This window comes from Aphelocoma coerulescens, unplaced genomic scaffold (genome assembly GCF_041296385.1).
Source record: "Aphelocoma coerulescens isolate FSJ_1873_10779 unplaced genomic scaffold, UR_Acoe_1.0 HiC_scaffold_251, whole genome shotgun sequence".
Taxonomy (NCBI): Eukaryota; Metazoa; Chordata; class Aves; order Passeriformes; family Corvidae; genus Aphelocoma; species Aphelocoma coerulescens.
In genome coordinates, this window is record NW_027183595.1 from 78,158 (window position 1) to 93,736 (window position 15,579).

At 59.8% G+C, this 15,579-nt stretch overlaps 2 protein-coding genes across 2 annotated transcripts in view; one reads left to right on the forward strand and one right to left on the reverse strand.

The window, feature by feature from the left end:
* LOC138101357 (putative per-hexamer repeat protein 5) overlaps positions 1-9,813 on the forward strand; it is a 15,484-nt gene extending 5,671 nt beyond the window's left edge. The window contains exons 4-6 of the mRNA XM_068999154.1: positions 568-795; positions 2,611-2,897; positions 7,810-9,813. Coding sequence (XP_068855255.1) covers positions 568-795; positions 2,611-2,897; positions 7,810-9,727 — 2,433 coding nt within the window. The 3' untranslated portion in view covers positions 9,728-9,813. The remainder of the gene's footprint in view (positions 1-567; positions 796-2,610; positions 2,898-7,809) is intronic.
* On the reverse strand, positions 9,733-15,174 carry LOC138101358 (multiple epidermal growth factor-like domains protein 8). The gene is made up of 4 exons (XM_068999155.1): positions 14,840-15,174; positions 13,867-13,984; positions 11,140-11,515; positions 9,733-9,815 (listed from the first exon to the last, which is right to left on the reverse strand). Exons 1-4 carry the CDS (start codon positions 14,860-14,862, stop codon positions 9,733-9,735), a joined length of 600 nt encoding a protein of 199 aa, XP_068855256.1. The 5' UTR covers positions 14,863-15,174.
* Between the last annotated feature and the right edge of the window lie 405 nt (positions 15,175-15,579).

Here is a 15,579-nt window from a genome sequence, read left to right on the forward strand (position 1 = left end):
TGGGGTCAGTTTTGGGGTCGATTTCAGGGTCAATTTGGGGTCGATTTTGGGGGATTTTGGGGTCGATTTGGGGTCAATTTTGAGGTCGATTTGGGTCGATTTGGGGTCGATTTTGAGATCGATTTGGGGGATTTTGGGGTCAATTTTCTGGTCGATTTGGGGTCAATTATTGGGTCGATTTCAGGGTTGATTTGGGGGCATTTTGGGGTCGATTTCAGGGTCGATTTTGAGGTCAATTTGGGGAGAATTTGGGGGATTTTGGGGTCGATCTTGGGGCCGATTTTGAGGTCAATTTGGGGTCAATTTCAGGGTCGATTTTGAGATCGATTTGGGGGGAATTTGGGGGATTTTGGGGTCGATCTTGGGGCCGATTTTGAGGTCGATTTGGCGTCGATTTTGGGGCATTTTGGGGTCGATTTCAGGGTCGATTTGGGGGAGTTTGGGTGATTTTGGGGTCGATTTTGAGGTCAATTTGGGTGGAATTTGGGGTGGTTTTTTTTTTTTTATGGGTGGGGGGGGGTCCTCAACCCTCCCCTCCCCTCCCCCCACCCCCGTTTCATTTTCCAGACGCGGCCTCCAACGCGGGTGGGGGAGGGGCTGAGGACCCCCCCGAGGAGCCCCCCGAGGACCCCCCCAGGTTTTTGGGGTACCCCGAGGGGTTCCGGCCCCTCCGCACCCAGGGCCCCCCCGCCAGGTTCGGGGAGATCCCCCCGAGACCCCCCCGGGACCCCCTTCATGTCCCCCCTGCTGGCCCCGGACGCGATGCTGGGGCAGCTCCCCCCCGTGCACTTGGTGGTGAGTGACCCCTCCCCCCATCCCCCCCCCCCCAAAAAAAACCCCAAGGGGGGACCCCTCCCCCAAAAAAAAATCCCCCCCCCCCAAAAAAAAACCCCCAAAAACCCGGAATTTCCCCCCAAAACGGGACTCAAAAACCGTCCCCAAACCAGCCCCGAATCAACCCCAAAAACCTCCTGATCCGCCCCAAATCCGCCCGAAACTGCCCCGAAATCGACACTCCCTGACCCCAACTCCCCCCAAACTTCCCGAAATCCCCCAAAATGCTCCCAGCCTCCCCCTAACCCCCTATAAATGCCCAAATCCCCCCCAAAATCCTTGTTTTCCCCCCAAATTCCCCTTTTCCCCACAAATGCACCAAAATCCCCCTTTTTCCCCCCAAATCCCCTTTATTTCCCCCCAAATCCCCCTTCTCCCCCCAAATCCCCCTAAATCCCATTTTTCTCCCCCAAATCCCCCCAAAATCCCCCTTTTTCTCCTCCAAATCCCCCCAAATCCCCTTTTTTCCCCCAAAAATCCCCCTTTCTCCCCCCAAATCCCCCTTCTCTCCCCCAAATCTCCCCAAAATCCCCCAAAATCCCCCTTTATCCCCCCAAATCCCCCTTTAATCCCCCCAAATCCCCTTTAACCCCCCCAAAATCCCCCTTTTTCTCCCCCTTATTCCCCCAAAAATCCCCTTTATTCCCCCCAAAATCCCCCTTTCTCCCCCCAAATCCCCCTTTAATCCCCCCAAATCCCCCCAAAATCCCATTTTCTCCCCCAAACCACCCCAAAATCCCCCTTTTTTCCCCCCAAATCCCCTTTATTCCCCCCCAAATCTCCCTTTTTTCCCCCCCAAATCCCTTTTTTCTCCCCCAAATCCCTCCTAAATCCCCCTTCCCCCCCAAATCCCCTTTATTCCCCCCAAAATCCCCCCAAATCCCCCTTTCTCTCCCCCAAATCCCCCCAAATCCCCCTTTCTCCCCCCCAAATCCCCCTTTTTCTCCCCCTTTTCCCCCCAAAATCCCTCCTTTTTCCCCCCAAAATCCCCTTTATCCCCCCCAAAATCCCCCTTTTTTCCCCCAAATCCCCCCCAAATCCCCCTTTAATCCCCCCAAACTCCCCCTTTCTCCCCCCAAATCCCCCCAAAATCCCCCCAAACCCCCCCAAAATCCCCCTTTCTCCCCCCAAATCCCCCTTTAATCCCCCCAAATCCCCCCTAAATCCCATTTTTCTCCCCCAAACCCCCCCAAAATCCCCCTTTTTCCCCCCAAATCCCCCCAAATCCCCTTTATTCCCCCCAAAATCCCCCTTTTTTCCCCCAAAATCCCCCTTTTTTCCCCCAAAATCCCCCCAAATCCCCCCAAAATCCCCCTTTCTCCCCCCAAATCCCCCTTTAATCCCCCCAAATCCCCCCTAAATCCCATTTTCCCCCCCCCAAAATCCCCCTTTCTCCCCCCAAATCCCCCTTTCTCCTCCCAAATCCCCCTTTAATCCCCCCAAACCCCCCAAAATCCCCCTTTTTTCCCCCAAATCCTCCTTTTTTCCCCCAAATCCCCCCCAAATCCCCCTTTAATCCCCCCAAACCCCCCCAAAATCCCCCTTTCTCCCCCCAAATCCCCCTTTAATCCCCCCAAACCCCCCCAAAATCCCCCTTTCTCCCCCCAAATCCCCCTTTAATCCCCCCAAACCCCCCCAAAATCCCCCTTTTTTCCCCCAAATCCTCCTTTCTCCCCCCAAATCCCCCTTTAATCCCCCCAAACCCCCCCCAAATCCCATTTTTCTCCCCCCAAACCCTCCCAAAATGCCCCTTTTTCCCCCCAAAATCCCCCCCAGGCCTGCGCCCTGGACCCCATGCTGGACGATTCGGTGGCCCTGGCGCGGCGGCTGCGGGGGCTGGGCCGGCCCGTGACGCTCCGGGTGGTCCCGGGGGTCCCTCACGGCTTCCTGAGCCTGGCCCCGCTGAGCCCCGAGTGCCGCCGGGCCGGGGGGCTCTGCTCGAGGATCCTCCGCGAGGAGCTGCAGCCCCCTCCCCAAATAACGCCCCGCCTCAGCCTGGGGGGCTGCGGGGCTCTGGGGGGCTGCCGGAGGGAGAGTTCGGGGGGTCTGGGGGTCGTGGGGGGGTCCAGGAGGGAGAGTTCGGGGGGTCTGGGGGTCCCGGGGGGCTCCAGGAGGGAGAGTTCGGGGGGTTTGGGGGTCCCGGGGGGCTCCAGGAGGGAGAGTTTGGGGGGTTTGGGGGTCCCGGGGGGCTCCAGGAGGGAGAGTTCGGGGGGTTTGGGGGTCCCGGGGGGCTCCAGGAGGGAGAGTTCGGGGGGTTTGGGGGTCCCGGGGGGCTCCAGGAGGGAGAGTTTGGCTCTAGGGGGGTCCAATCTGGGGGGTCTGGGGGTCCCGGGGGGCTCCAGGAGGGAGAGTTTGGGGGGTTTAGGGGTCCCGGGGGTCTCCAGGAGGGAGAGTTTGGCTCTGGGGGTCTCCAGGAGGGAGAGTTTGGGGGGTCTGGGGGTCCTGGGGGGCTCCAGGAGGGAGAGTTTGGGGGTCCCCGGGGGTCTGGGGGTCCCGGGGGGCTCCAGGAGGGAGAGTTTGGGGTTGGGGGGCTCCAATTTGGGGGTTTTGGGGGGGTCCAGGAGGGAGAGTTTGGCTCTGGGGGGCTCCAATTTAGGGTTGGGGGTCTCCAGGAGGGAAAGTTTGGGGGTCCCGAGGGGTTTGGGGGTCCCGGGGGGCTCCAGGAGGGAAAGTTTGGGGGTCCCGGGGGGTTTGGGACCCCCCCGGAGAGAGAATTTGGGGTCTGGGGTCTCGTATTTTGGGTCGGGGGTCCCAAGGAGGGAGAGTTTGGGGGGCTCCCATTTGGGGGTCTCGAGGATGGAAAATTTGGGGGTGTCCAGGAGGGAGAATTCGGGGTCTGGGGGCTCCGATTTGGGGTCTGGGGGCTCCGATTTGGGGGTCCCGGACCCCCCCAGGAGGGAGAATTTGGGGTCTGGGGGCTCCGATTTGGGGGTCCCGGACCCCCCCAGGAGGGAGAATTTGGGGTCTGGGGGCTCCGATTTTGGGTCTGGGGGCTCGGATTTGGGGGTCCCGGACCCCCCCCAGGATGGAGAATTTGGGGTCTGGGGGCTCCGATTTGGGGGTCCCGGACCCCCCCAGGAGGGAGAATTTGGGGTCTGGGGGCTCCGATTTTGGGTCTGGGGGCTCCGATTTGGGGGTCCCGGAGCCCCCCAGGAGGGAGAATTTGGGGTCTGGGGGCTCCGATTTGGGGGTCCTGGAGCCCCCCAGGAGGGAGAATTTGGGGTCTGGGGGCTCCGATTTTGGGTCTGGGGGCTCCGATTTGGGGGTCCCGGGAGGGGGGAGGGGAAGGGACCCCCCGGGACCCCCAAATTTGGGGGGTGCCCCCCCCCGGCGCCGCAGCGGCCCCGCGGGGCGCGAGGTGGGGTCGTGAGCCCCCTCCCCTAATTAATGAACGACGCCTAATTAGCGAGCCCGAATGAAGCCCCTTGCCTTAATTAGCGAGCCCTAATTAAGCCCCCTCCCCTAATTAAGCCCCTTAATTAAAACCCCCCTCATTAACCCACTCTAATTAAGCTCCCTCCCCTAATTAACACCCCATAATTAAGACCCTTCCCCTGATTAACCCCCCCCTAATTAACACCTCCTCCCCTAATTAGAGCCCCCTCCCCAAATTGGGGCTTTTTCACCCCAAAAAAAAGGGGGGGGGAGGGGAAAGGGAATCAGCGTTTATTGAGGGTGGGGGAGGGGAAGGACCCCTCCCCAAATTCCGGGACCCCTCCCCAAATTCGGGACCCCTCCCCCAAAATAAATAAAGCTTTGAAGACCCCTCCCCCCTCTTTTTTTGGGTGGTCTTTTGGCGCCAAAAATCTCCCCAAAATCTCCCCAAAATTTGGGGGTCCCCCCACCCCAAATTGCGGGGGGGGGGCGATGGAGACCCCACCCCCAAAAAAATTGGGGGCTCCGGGCCCCCAAAAACCCCAAAAATTCGGGGGTTTAGGGCGAAAATTGGGATTTTTCCGCCCCAAATTTGGGCTCCCGGCCCCTCCCAGGCCCCAAAATCCACCCCAAAAATCGGGGATTTCCCCCAAATTTGGACTCCAGGAGCCCCAAAATTTCCCGTCCCAAGCGCCCCAAACTTCCCCAAATCCCCCCAAAATTTGGGATTTCCTCCCAAAACTGACCCTGGATCCCCAAAAAATTGGGGATTTCGCCCCAAAATTCGGGATTTCCTCCCAAAACCGACCCCAAATCCCCCAAAAATTCGGGGTTTCCTCCAAAAAACGACCCTGGATCCCCCAAACTCCGGGATTTCGTCCCAAACCGTCCCTGGACACCCCAAAAATTCGGGATTTTCTCCTAAAAATGTCCCAGAATCCCCCCAAATTCGGGATTTCCTCCCAAACCCGACCCCAAATCCCCCCAAAATTCGGGATTTCCTCCCAAAACCGACCCCAAATCCCCCAAAATTCGGGATTTCCTCCCAAAACCGACCCCAAATCCCCCAAAATTCGGGATTTCGCCCCAAAACCCCACCAAAATTGGGGATTTTCTCCTAAAAATGTCCCAGAATCACCTAAAAATTCGCGATTTCCTCCCAAAACCGCCCCAAACCCACCCCAAAATTCGGGATTTCCTCCAAAATTTGGGATTTCCTCCCAAAAAGCGACCCCAAACCCCCCCAAAATTCGGGATTTCCTCCCAAACGCGACCCCAGATCCCCCCTGAATTTGGGATTTCCTCCAAAAAAACGACCCTGGACACCCAAAATTTCGGGATTTCACCCCAAATTTCGGGATTTCCTCCTAAAGCCGACCCCAAATCCCCCCAAAATCCGCGATTTCCTCCCAAAACTCCCCCAAAATCGGGGATTTCCTCCCAAACCCGACCCCAAATCCCCCCAAAATCGGGGATTTCCTCCCAAACCCGACCCCAAATCCCCCCAAAATCGGGGATTTCCTCCCAAACCCGACCCCAAATCCCCCCAAAATCGGGGATTTCCTCCCAACCCCCACCCCAAACCCCCCAAAATCCGCGATCCCCCCCCCGAGTCCCCCCAAAATCCCCAACTCAAACTGCCCCAAAATGTTTTTTTTTTGTTTTTTTTTCCCGATTTCGGGGTTTTTTTCACAGCCCCATGGAGGTCAATTCCAGCGCCCCTCCCCCTCCCCCGCCCCCCTTGCGGAGCGGGACCCCCGCCCCTCCCCCCGGGGCCGCCCCCGCCCCCAATTCCTGGAGCCGGAGGGTGACGAGCGCCGAGCCCCTCCCCCAAATTTGGGCTCCCGGCCCTGCCAGGCCCCAAAACCCACCCCAAAAACCGGGGATTTCCCCCAAATTCGGACTCCGGCAGCGCCAACATTTCCCGTCCCAAGCGCCCCAAACCTCCCCAAATCCCCAAATTTCTGCCCCAAAATTGCTGGGTACCCCAAAAATTCGGGATTTCTTTCCAAAACCGACCCCAAATCCCCCCAAAATTCGGGATTTCGCCCCAAAACCGACCCCAAATCCCCAATATTCGGGATTTCCTCCCAAAACCGACCCCAAATCCCCCCAAAATTCGGGATTTCCTCCAAAAACCGACCCTGGATCCCCCTAAAAATTGGGGATTTCCTCCTAAAAATGTCCCAGAATCCCCGAAAATTCGGGATTTCCTCCCAAAACCGACCCTGGAAACCCCAAAATTCGGGATTTCCTCCCTAAACCGACCCCAAATCCCCCCCAAATTTGGGATTTCCTCCCAAAACCGACCCTGGATCCCCTAAAAATTTGGGATTTCCTCCAAAAAACGACCCTGGACACCCAAAATTTCGGGATTTCACCCCAAATTTCGGGATTTCCTCCCAAACCCGACCCCAAATCCCCCTAAAATTCGGGATTTCCTCCCAAACCCGACCCCAAAATTCGGGATTTCCTCCCGAAACCGACCCCAAATCCCCCCAAAATCGGGGATTTCCTCCCAACCCCCACCCCAAACCCCCTAAAACCCGCGATTCCCCCCCAAAATCCGCGATCCCCCCCCTCCCGAGTCCCCCCAAAATCCCCAACTCAAACTGCCCCAAAATGTTGTTTTTTGTTTTTTTTTTTTTTCCCGATTTCGGGGTTTTTTTCACAGCCCCATGGAGGTCAATTCCAGCGCCCCTCCCCCTCCCCCGCCCCCCTTGCGGAGCGGGACCCCCGCCCCTCCCCCCGGGGCCGCCCCCGCCCCCAATTCCTGGAGCCGGAGGGTGACGAGCGCCGAGCCCAGCGCGGCTCGCGGGGGCCCCCCGGGAGCCCCGGGCAACTGAAGCAGCAGCGTGGCCACCGCGGCCACCCCGTCCTCGGTCGGCTCCAGCGTCACCGGCCCCGCCCCCACCCCCAATTTCGGGGCTCCCCCCAAAAATTTGGGGGGTCCCGAGCTGGGCTTGGGGGGCGCCGAGAGGATTTTGGGGCCGCGGGGGGGGTTCGGGGGGTCCAAAGGGGAATTTGGGGGGCCCGGGCGCGGCTTTTGCGGGTCCGAGAGGGAATTCGGGGGGTCCCGAGGGGGGGGTTGGGGGTTCTGGTGGCCCAGGTGGGAGGTTGGGGGGTCCACGGGGGAGTTTTGGGGGTCCCGCCCCGGCAGGGGGGGATTTTGGCCCCCGAATTTGCCGTTTTGGCCGCTCGGGTGGAAATTCTGGTGGCCCAGCTCTGCATTTTGGTGGCCCGGGTGGCGAGTTTGGTGGCCCGGCTCCGAATCTTGGGGGCCAACCTTCAAATTTGGTTGGCCCACCCCCAGATTTTGGTGGCCCGACCCCAAATCTTGGTAGCCCAGTGCCCGATTTTGGTTGCCCGGCACCAAATTCCGCTCTCCTGACCCCAAATCTTGGTAGCCCAAGGCCCGATTTTGGTTGCCTGACCCCAAACTTTGCTCTGCAGACCCCAAATTCTGGTAGCCAACCCCCACATTCTGGTAGCCACCCCCCACATTTTGGTTGCCCGACCCCAAATTCCGCTCTCCCGACCCCAAATCCTGGTAGCCCAGTGCCCTATTTTGGTTGCCCGACACCAAATTCCTCTCTGCAGACCCCAAATTCTGGTAGCCAACCGCCAGATTCTGGTAGCCGAGCCCAGAATTCCGCTGGCCCAGCTCGAAATTCTGGTAGCCCAAAGCCCGGTTTTGGTAGCCAAGCTGCGGGCAGTGCTGGAAGCACACGGTGACCCTGGCGAAAGGCCTGGCGGCCATCTTGGACATCTCCTGGCGGTGCCGCCGCCGCTCGTGGCGAGCGTCCAGGCCCTGCTTGGCCTTCCAGAGGAGGACGCAGACGGCCAAAAAGAGGAAGAAACAGGAAAAAAAGACGGAAAAAAACACGAAGAGGTCGATGTGGGCTTGGTCCTGCCGGAAGAAAAGGAGCCCCTGGGACGGCTCGGGCCCGCCCAGGACCAGCAGGTAAAAGCGGGTGGACTTCAGCGGGTGGCCGGAGTGGGGGTAGGTGAGCACCAGGCGGTCCCGGATGCCCCGGACCACCAGGGCCGGCACGGGCTCGGCGATGGTCAGGTAGGTGACCAGGCCCTGGGCGCGCTCCTCCAGCAGCCGGGGGGGCCCTGGGGGCTGCTGCGGGCTGGGGGAGGGCCGGGGGTGGCCCGAGTGGTCACTGGGCGGGGGTTGGGGGTGGCCGGCGAGTTTGGGGTGGGAGGGATGAGAGGTTTGGCCGGTGAAAGCGGTTTGGCTACCGGGGTTGGCTCCTGGACCACCAAAAGCTCTGGGGTCACCAGTTTGACCAGTGAAAGTGGTTTGGCCACTGGGGTTGGCTGCGGGACCACCAAAAGCTCTGGGGTCACCAGTTTGACCGGTAAAAGCGGTTTGGCTACCGGGGTTGGCTGCGGGACCACCAAAAGCTCTGGGGTCGCCAGTTTGACCAGTAAAAGTGGTTTGGCCACTGGGGTTGGCTCCTGGACCACCAAAAGCTCTGGGGTCGCCAGTTTGACTGGTAAAAGTGGTTTGGCTACCGGGGTTGGCTCCAAAAGCTCTGGGGTCACCAGTTTGACCGGTAAAAGCGGTTTGGCTACCGGGGTTGGCTCCTGGACCACCAAAAGCTCTGGGGTCACCAGTTTGACCGGTAAAAGCGGTTTGGCTACTGGGGTTGGCTCCGGGACCACCAAAAGCTCTGGGGTCACCAGTTTGACCAGTAAAAGTGGTTTGGCTACCGGGGTTGGCTCCTGGACCACCAAAAGCTCTGGGGTCGCCAGTTTGACCAGTGAAAGCGGTTTGGCCACCGGGGTTGGCTCCGGGACCACCAAAAGCTCTGGGGTCACCAGTTTGACCAGTGAAAGCGGTTTGGCTACCGGGGTTGGCTCCGGGACCACCAAAAGCTCTGGGGTCACCAGTTTGACCGGTAAAAGCGGTTTGGCCACCGGGGTTGGCTCCAAAAGCTCTGGGGTCAGCAGCTTGACCAGTAAAACCAGTTTGGCCAGTGGGACCAGCCCCAAGACCTGCAAAAACTCTGGGGTCATCAGCTTGACCAGTGAAACCAGTATGGCCAGTTTGGCCACTGGGGTTGGCTCCTGGACCACCAAAAGCTCTGGGGTCAGCAGCTTGACCAGTAAAACCAGTTTGGCCAGTGAAATCACCTCTGGGACCTCCAGCGCCACCAGTAAAACCAGTATAACCAGTTTGGGGGCTGGGACTGGCTCCTGGGCCTCCAAGAGCTCTGGGGTCACCAGTAAAACCAGTAACCCCAGTGGGACCAGTGGGAGCAGCCCCACCCTCACCAGGGCCACCAGGGCCACCAGTGCCACCAGTGCCAAAGGTCCCAGTTCCAGCACCACCAGTCCCACCAGTCCCACCAGTCCCACCAGTGCCACCAGTGCCGAAGGTCCCAGTTCCAGCACCACCAGTCCCACCAGTGCCACCAAAGATCCCAAAGGCCCCAAAGCTCCCAGTTCCAGTCCCAAAGGCGTCATCACCAGTGCCACCAGTGCCACCAGTGCCACCAGTTCCTGAAGTCCTCAAGGTGCCACCACCGGTGCCACCAGTGCCGAAGGTCCCAGTTCCACCAGTGCCACCAGTCCCGAAGGTCCCAGTTCCAGTCCTGAAGGTCCCAGTTCCACCAGTGCCACCAGTGCCGAAGGTCCCAGTTCCACCAGTGCCACCAGTGCCACCGGTTCCTGAAGTCCTCAAGGTGTCACTACCAGTGCCACCAGTGCCGAAGGTCCCAGTTCCAACACCACCAGTGCCACCAGTGCCGAAGGTCCCAGTTCCACCAGTGCCACCAGTGCCACCGGTTCCTGAAGTCCTCAAGGTGTCACTACCAGTGCCACCAGTGCCGAAGGTCCCAGTTCCAACACCACCAGTGCCACCAGTGCCGAAGGTCCCAGTTCCAGTCCCACCAGTGCCAAAGGTCCCAGTTCCAGTGCCGAAGGTCCCAGTTCCAGTCCCAGTGTCAAAGGTCCCAAAACCAGTGCCGAAGGTCCCAGTTCCAGCCCCACCAGTGCCACCAGTCCCAAAGATCACCGAACCAGTCCTGAAGCTCCCAGTTCCAGTCCCACCAGCCCCACCAGTGCCACCAGCCCTGAAGCTCCCAGTTCCAGTCCCACCAGTGCCAAAAGTCCCAGTTCCAGTGCCACCAGCCCCGAAGCTCCCAGTTCCAGTCCCAAAGCTCCCAGTTCCAGTCCCACCAGTCCCACCAACCCCGAAGCTCCCCGTTCCAGTCCCACCACTCCCACCAACCCTGAAGCTCCCCGTTCCAGTCCCACCAGTCCCGAAGCTCCCAGTTCCAGTCCCACCAGTCCCGAAGCTCCCAGTTCCAGTCCCACCAGCCCCACCAGCCTCAAAGCTCCCCGAACCAGCCCCACCACTCCCAAAGCTCCCAGTTCCAGTCCCACCAGTCCCACCAACCCCAAAGCTCCCAGTTCCAGTCCCACCACTCCCAAAGCTCCCCATTCCAGTCCCACCAGTCCCACCAGTCCCACCAACCCCAAAGCTCCCCGTTCCACTCCCACCACTCCCAAAGCTCCCAGTCCCAGTCCCACCAGTCCCCCCAGTGCCCCCAGTCCCCCCACCCCCGAAGCTCCCCGGACCAGCCCCACCAGCCCCGAAGGTCCCCGAACCAGCCCCACCAGTGCCGAAGGTCCCAGTTCCAGCCCCGAAACTCCCAGTTCCAGCCCCAAAGCTCCCAGTCCCAGTCCCACCAGTCCCACCACCCCCAAAGCTCCCCGTTCCAGTCCCCCCAACCCCAAAGCTCCCAGTCCCAGTCCCACCAGTCCCCCCAGTCCCCCCACCCCCGAAGCTCCCCAGACCAACCCCGAAGCTCCCAGTCCCAGTCCCACCACTCCCACCACTCCCAAAGCTCCCCGTCCCAGTCCCACCAGTCCCACCACTCCCACCACTCCCAAAGCTCCCCGTCCCAGTCCCACCAGTCCCCCCAGTGCCCCCAGTCCCCCCAGCCCCGAAGCTCCCCGGCCCGGCCCCGCCGGGCGCCTGCACCCTGACGCGGTGCCAGCCCGTGGCCGGCTCCACGTCCACGGCGAAGGTGTCGTACGAGGTGGCCACGAACAGGTCCACGACGCCGAAGGTGACGTCCAGCGTCACGCGGATGTCCACGTTGGTGAACTTGGGCTGCACGGCGAAGGGCACCGAGCGGCCGGGGGCCAGTGGCCGCCGCTGCGGCGGGGGGAAGCAGTGGCTCTGCGAGGCCGGGTCCAGGCAGTACTCCTGCTCCACGGCCAGTAGCCGGTAGCACTGCTGGCCACCCACCGGGTGGCCCTGGAAGGAGTCGCGGCACTTGGAGCACTGCGGGGAGGGCGCGAGAGGAGGGGGGGGGTGAGGGTGGAGAGGGGGGGGGGGGGGGTCACCTGGGGTGGTGGGGAGGGGGCTGGGACCACCCTGGGGGGACCAGGAGGTCGAGGAACGAGGTGGCCACGTGGCCACCAGGACACCCTGGAGAAGGTTCTGGAGCCGGCCCAGGGCTTGGGGCCACCAAGATGTCACCATGGAGGTCACTAGAGGTGGTGGGGAGGGGTCTGGGGCCACTCTGGTGGGACTGGGGGGTCAAGGAACGAGGTGGCCACGTGGCTACATGGCCACCAGGACACCCTGGAGAAGGTTCTGGAACCAGCCCAGGGCTTGGGGCCACCAAAATGTCACCCTGGGATCATGGTGAGGGTCATGGAGGTGACCTGGGCTGGTGGGGAGGGGGCTGCGGCTACCGTGGGGGGACCGGGAGGTCGAGGAACGAGGTGGCCACTTGGCCACATGGCCACCAAGAGACCCCGGGGAAGGTTCTGGAACCGGCCCAGGGCTTGGGGCCACCAAGATGTCACCAAGGGGTCACTGGGGGTGCTGGGGAGGGGTCTGGGGCTACCATGGGGGGACCAGGAGGTCGAGGAACGAGGTGGCCACGTGGCCACCAGGACACCCCAGAGAAGGTTCTGGAGCCACTCCAGGGCTTGGGGCCACCAAAATGCCACCATGGGGGTCACTGGGGGTGCTGGGGAGGGGTCTGGGACCCCCCTGGGACGCCCCAAATGTCCCAAATTCCCCCGATTTTCCCGTTTCCTCCCCATTTTTCCCCATTTTTCCCCATTTTTCCCAAATTCCCCCCAATTTTCTGTATTTTTCCCGTTTTTCCCCATTTTCTCTCCTCCAGGTGCCCCCAAACTCCCCAAATTCCCCATTTTCCCCCCAATTTCCCCAAATTTCCCCCAAATTTTCCCATTTTCCCCCAAATTTTTGCATTTTCCCCCAATTTCCCCCAAATTTTCCCATTTTTTCCCCAAATTTTTGCATTTTCCCCCAATTTTTGCCATTTTTTTCCCCAAATTTTTGCCTTTTCCCCCATTTTCCCCCAAATTTTCCATTTTCCCCAAAGTTTTGCCTTTTCCCCCATTTTCCCCCAAATTTTCCATTTTCCCCAAAGTTTTGCCTTTTCCCCCATTTTCCCCCAAATTTTCCATTTTTCTCCAAATTTTTGTGCTTTTCCCCCATTTTCCTCCAAATTTCCCCATTTTTTCCCCAAATTTTTGCCTTTTCCCCCAATTTTCCCCCAATTTTTCCCATTTTTTCCCCAAATTTTTGCCTTTTCCCCCAAATTTTCCCATTCTTCACCCAAATTTTTGTGTTTTCCCCCAAATTTTCCCATTTTTCTCCAAATTTTTGTGCTTTCCCCCAATTTCCCCCAATTTTCCCATTTTTCCCCAAATTTTTGCGCTTACCCCCAAATTTTCCCATTTTCTCCCCAAATTTTTGCCTTTTCCCCCAATTTCCCCCAAATTTTCCCATTTTTCCCCAAATTTTTGCCTTTTCCCCCAATTTTTCCCGAATTCCCCCGTTTTCCTCTCTCTCCAGCTGTGCCCGGGTGGGCCCAGGTGTCCCCAATGTCCCCAAATTCCCCATTTTTCCCCCCAATATCCCAAGTTTTTCCATTTTTCCCATTTTTTCCCCATTTTATGCCCAATTTTTCCCATTTTCCCCCGATTCCCCCATTTCCCCACTCCCCAGCTGTGCCCAGCTGTGCCCAGCTGTGCCCAGGTGTGCCCGACCCCCCCTTTCCCCCAATATCCCAATTTCTCCTGTTTTTCTCCCCCTTTTTTCCCAGTTTTGCCCATTTTTCCCCCATTTCCCTGCTGCCCAGCTGTGCCCAGCTGTGCCCAGCTGTGCCCAACCCCCCCATTTCCCCCCAATACTCCAATTTTTCCCCATTTTTTCCCCCTTTTTTCCCAGTTTTGCCCATTTTTCCCCCGTTTCCCCGCTGCCCAGCTGTGCCCAGCTGTGCCCAGGTGTGCCCAACCCCCCATTTCCCCCCAATATTCCAATTTTTCCCTATTTTTTCCCATTTTTTTTCCAATTTTTCCCCAATTTTTCCCCATTTTTTCCCCCATTTTTTCCCAGTTTTGCCCATTTTTCCCCCGTTTCCCAGCTGTGCCCAGGTGTGCCCGGGTGTGCCCAGGTGTGCCCAGGTGTGCCCGACCCCCCATTTCCCCCCAATATTCCAATTTTTTCCCAATTTTTCCCCATTTTTTCCCCCTTTTTTTCCCAGTTTTGCCCATTTTTCCCCCATTTCCCCGCTGCCCAGCTGTGCCCAGCTGTGCCCAGGTGTGCCCGGGTGTGCCCAGGTGTGCCCAGGTGTGCCCAGGTGCCCCGACCTGGTGCCGGTAGCAGTCGCGGCGCTCGGGGCAGGGGCTGCTCTCGGTGTTGTTCTGGCACGGGCAGCCGGTGCCGTCCAGCTCGTTGCAGGTGTCGGCGTGGCCGTTGCACTGGCACCTGCGGGGGCACACCTGGGCAGGTAAGGGACCCGCCCGGGCACGGGAACGCTCGCCTGGCACAGGGAACTCACACCTGGCACAGGGAACTCACACCTGACACAGGTATCACACCTGGCACAGGTAACGCTCACAGGCACAGGGAACTCACACCTGGTACAGGGAACTCACCCGGCACAGGTAACACACCTGGCACAGGTAACTCACACCTGGCACAGGGAACTCACACCTGGCACAGGGAACTCACACCTGGCACAGGTAACGCTCACACCTGGCACAGGGAACTCACACGTGGCACAGGTAACACACCCGGCACAGGTAACACACCTGGCACAGGTAACTCACACCTGGCACAGGTAACGCTCACATCTGGCACAGGTAACGCTCAGCTGGCACAGGTAACTCACACCTGGCACAGGTAACGCTCACACCTGGCACAGGTAACGCTCACACCTGGCACAGGTAACGCTCACACCTGGCACAAGGAACTCACACCTGGCACAGGGAACTCACACCTGGCACAGGTATCACTCACACCTGGCACAGGGAACTCACACCTGGCACAGGTAACGCTCAGCTGGCACAGGTAACTCACACCTGGCACAGGTAACGCTCACACCTGGCACAAGGAACTCACACCTGGCACAGGGAACTCACACCTGGCACAGGTATCACTCACACCTGGCACAGGGAACTCACACCTGGCACAGGTAACGCTCACCTGGCACAGGTAACTCACACCTGGCACAGGTAACGCTCAGCTGGCACAGGTAACGCCCACCTGGCACAGGTATGACTCACCTGGCACAGGTATCACACTTGGCACAGTGTCTCACCTGGCGCAGGTGGCACTCACCTGGTGCAGGTGCCATCCAGCATGAAGTACCCGGGCCGGCAGGGGTCTCACCCCTGGCACAGGTACCACTCACCTGACACAGGTATCACTCACCCCAGGTGCAGGTGGCACTCACCTGGCACAGGTGGCACTCACCTGGCGCAGGTGGCACTCACCTGGTGCAGGTGCCATCCAGCATGAAGTACCCGGGCTGGCAGGGGTCTCACCCCTGGCACAGGTGGCACTCACCTGACACAGGTATCACTCACACCTGGCACAGGTGGCACTCACCTGGCGCAGGTGGCACTCACCTGGCGCAGGTATCACTCACACCTGGCACAGGTGGCACTCACCTGGTGCAGGTGCCATCCAGCATGAAGTACCCGGGCCGGCAGGGGTCTCACCCCTGGCGCAGGTGGCACTCACCTGGCGCAGGTGGCACTCACCTGGTGCAGGTGCCATCCAGCATGAAGTACCCGGGCCGGCAGGAGTCTCACCCCTGGCACAGTGTCTCACCTGGCGCAGGTGGCACTCACCTGGCGCAGGTGGCACTCACCTGGTGCAGGTGCCATCCAGCATGAAGTACCCGGGCCGGCAGGGGTCTCACCCCTGGCACAGTGTCTCACCTGGCACAGGTATCACTCACCTGGCACAGTGTCTCACCTGGCACAGGTATCACTCACACCTGGCGCAGGTGGCACTCACCTGGTGCAGGTATCACTCACCTGGCACAGGTATCACTCACCCGGCGCAGGTGGCAC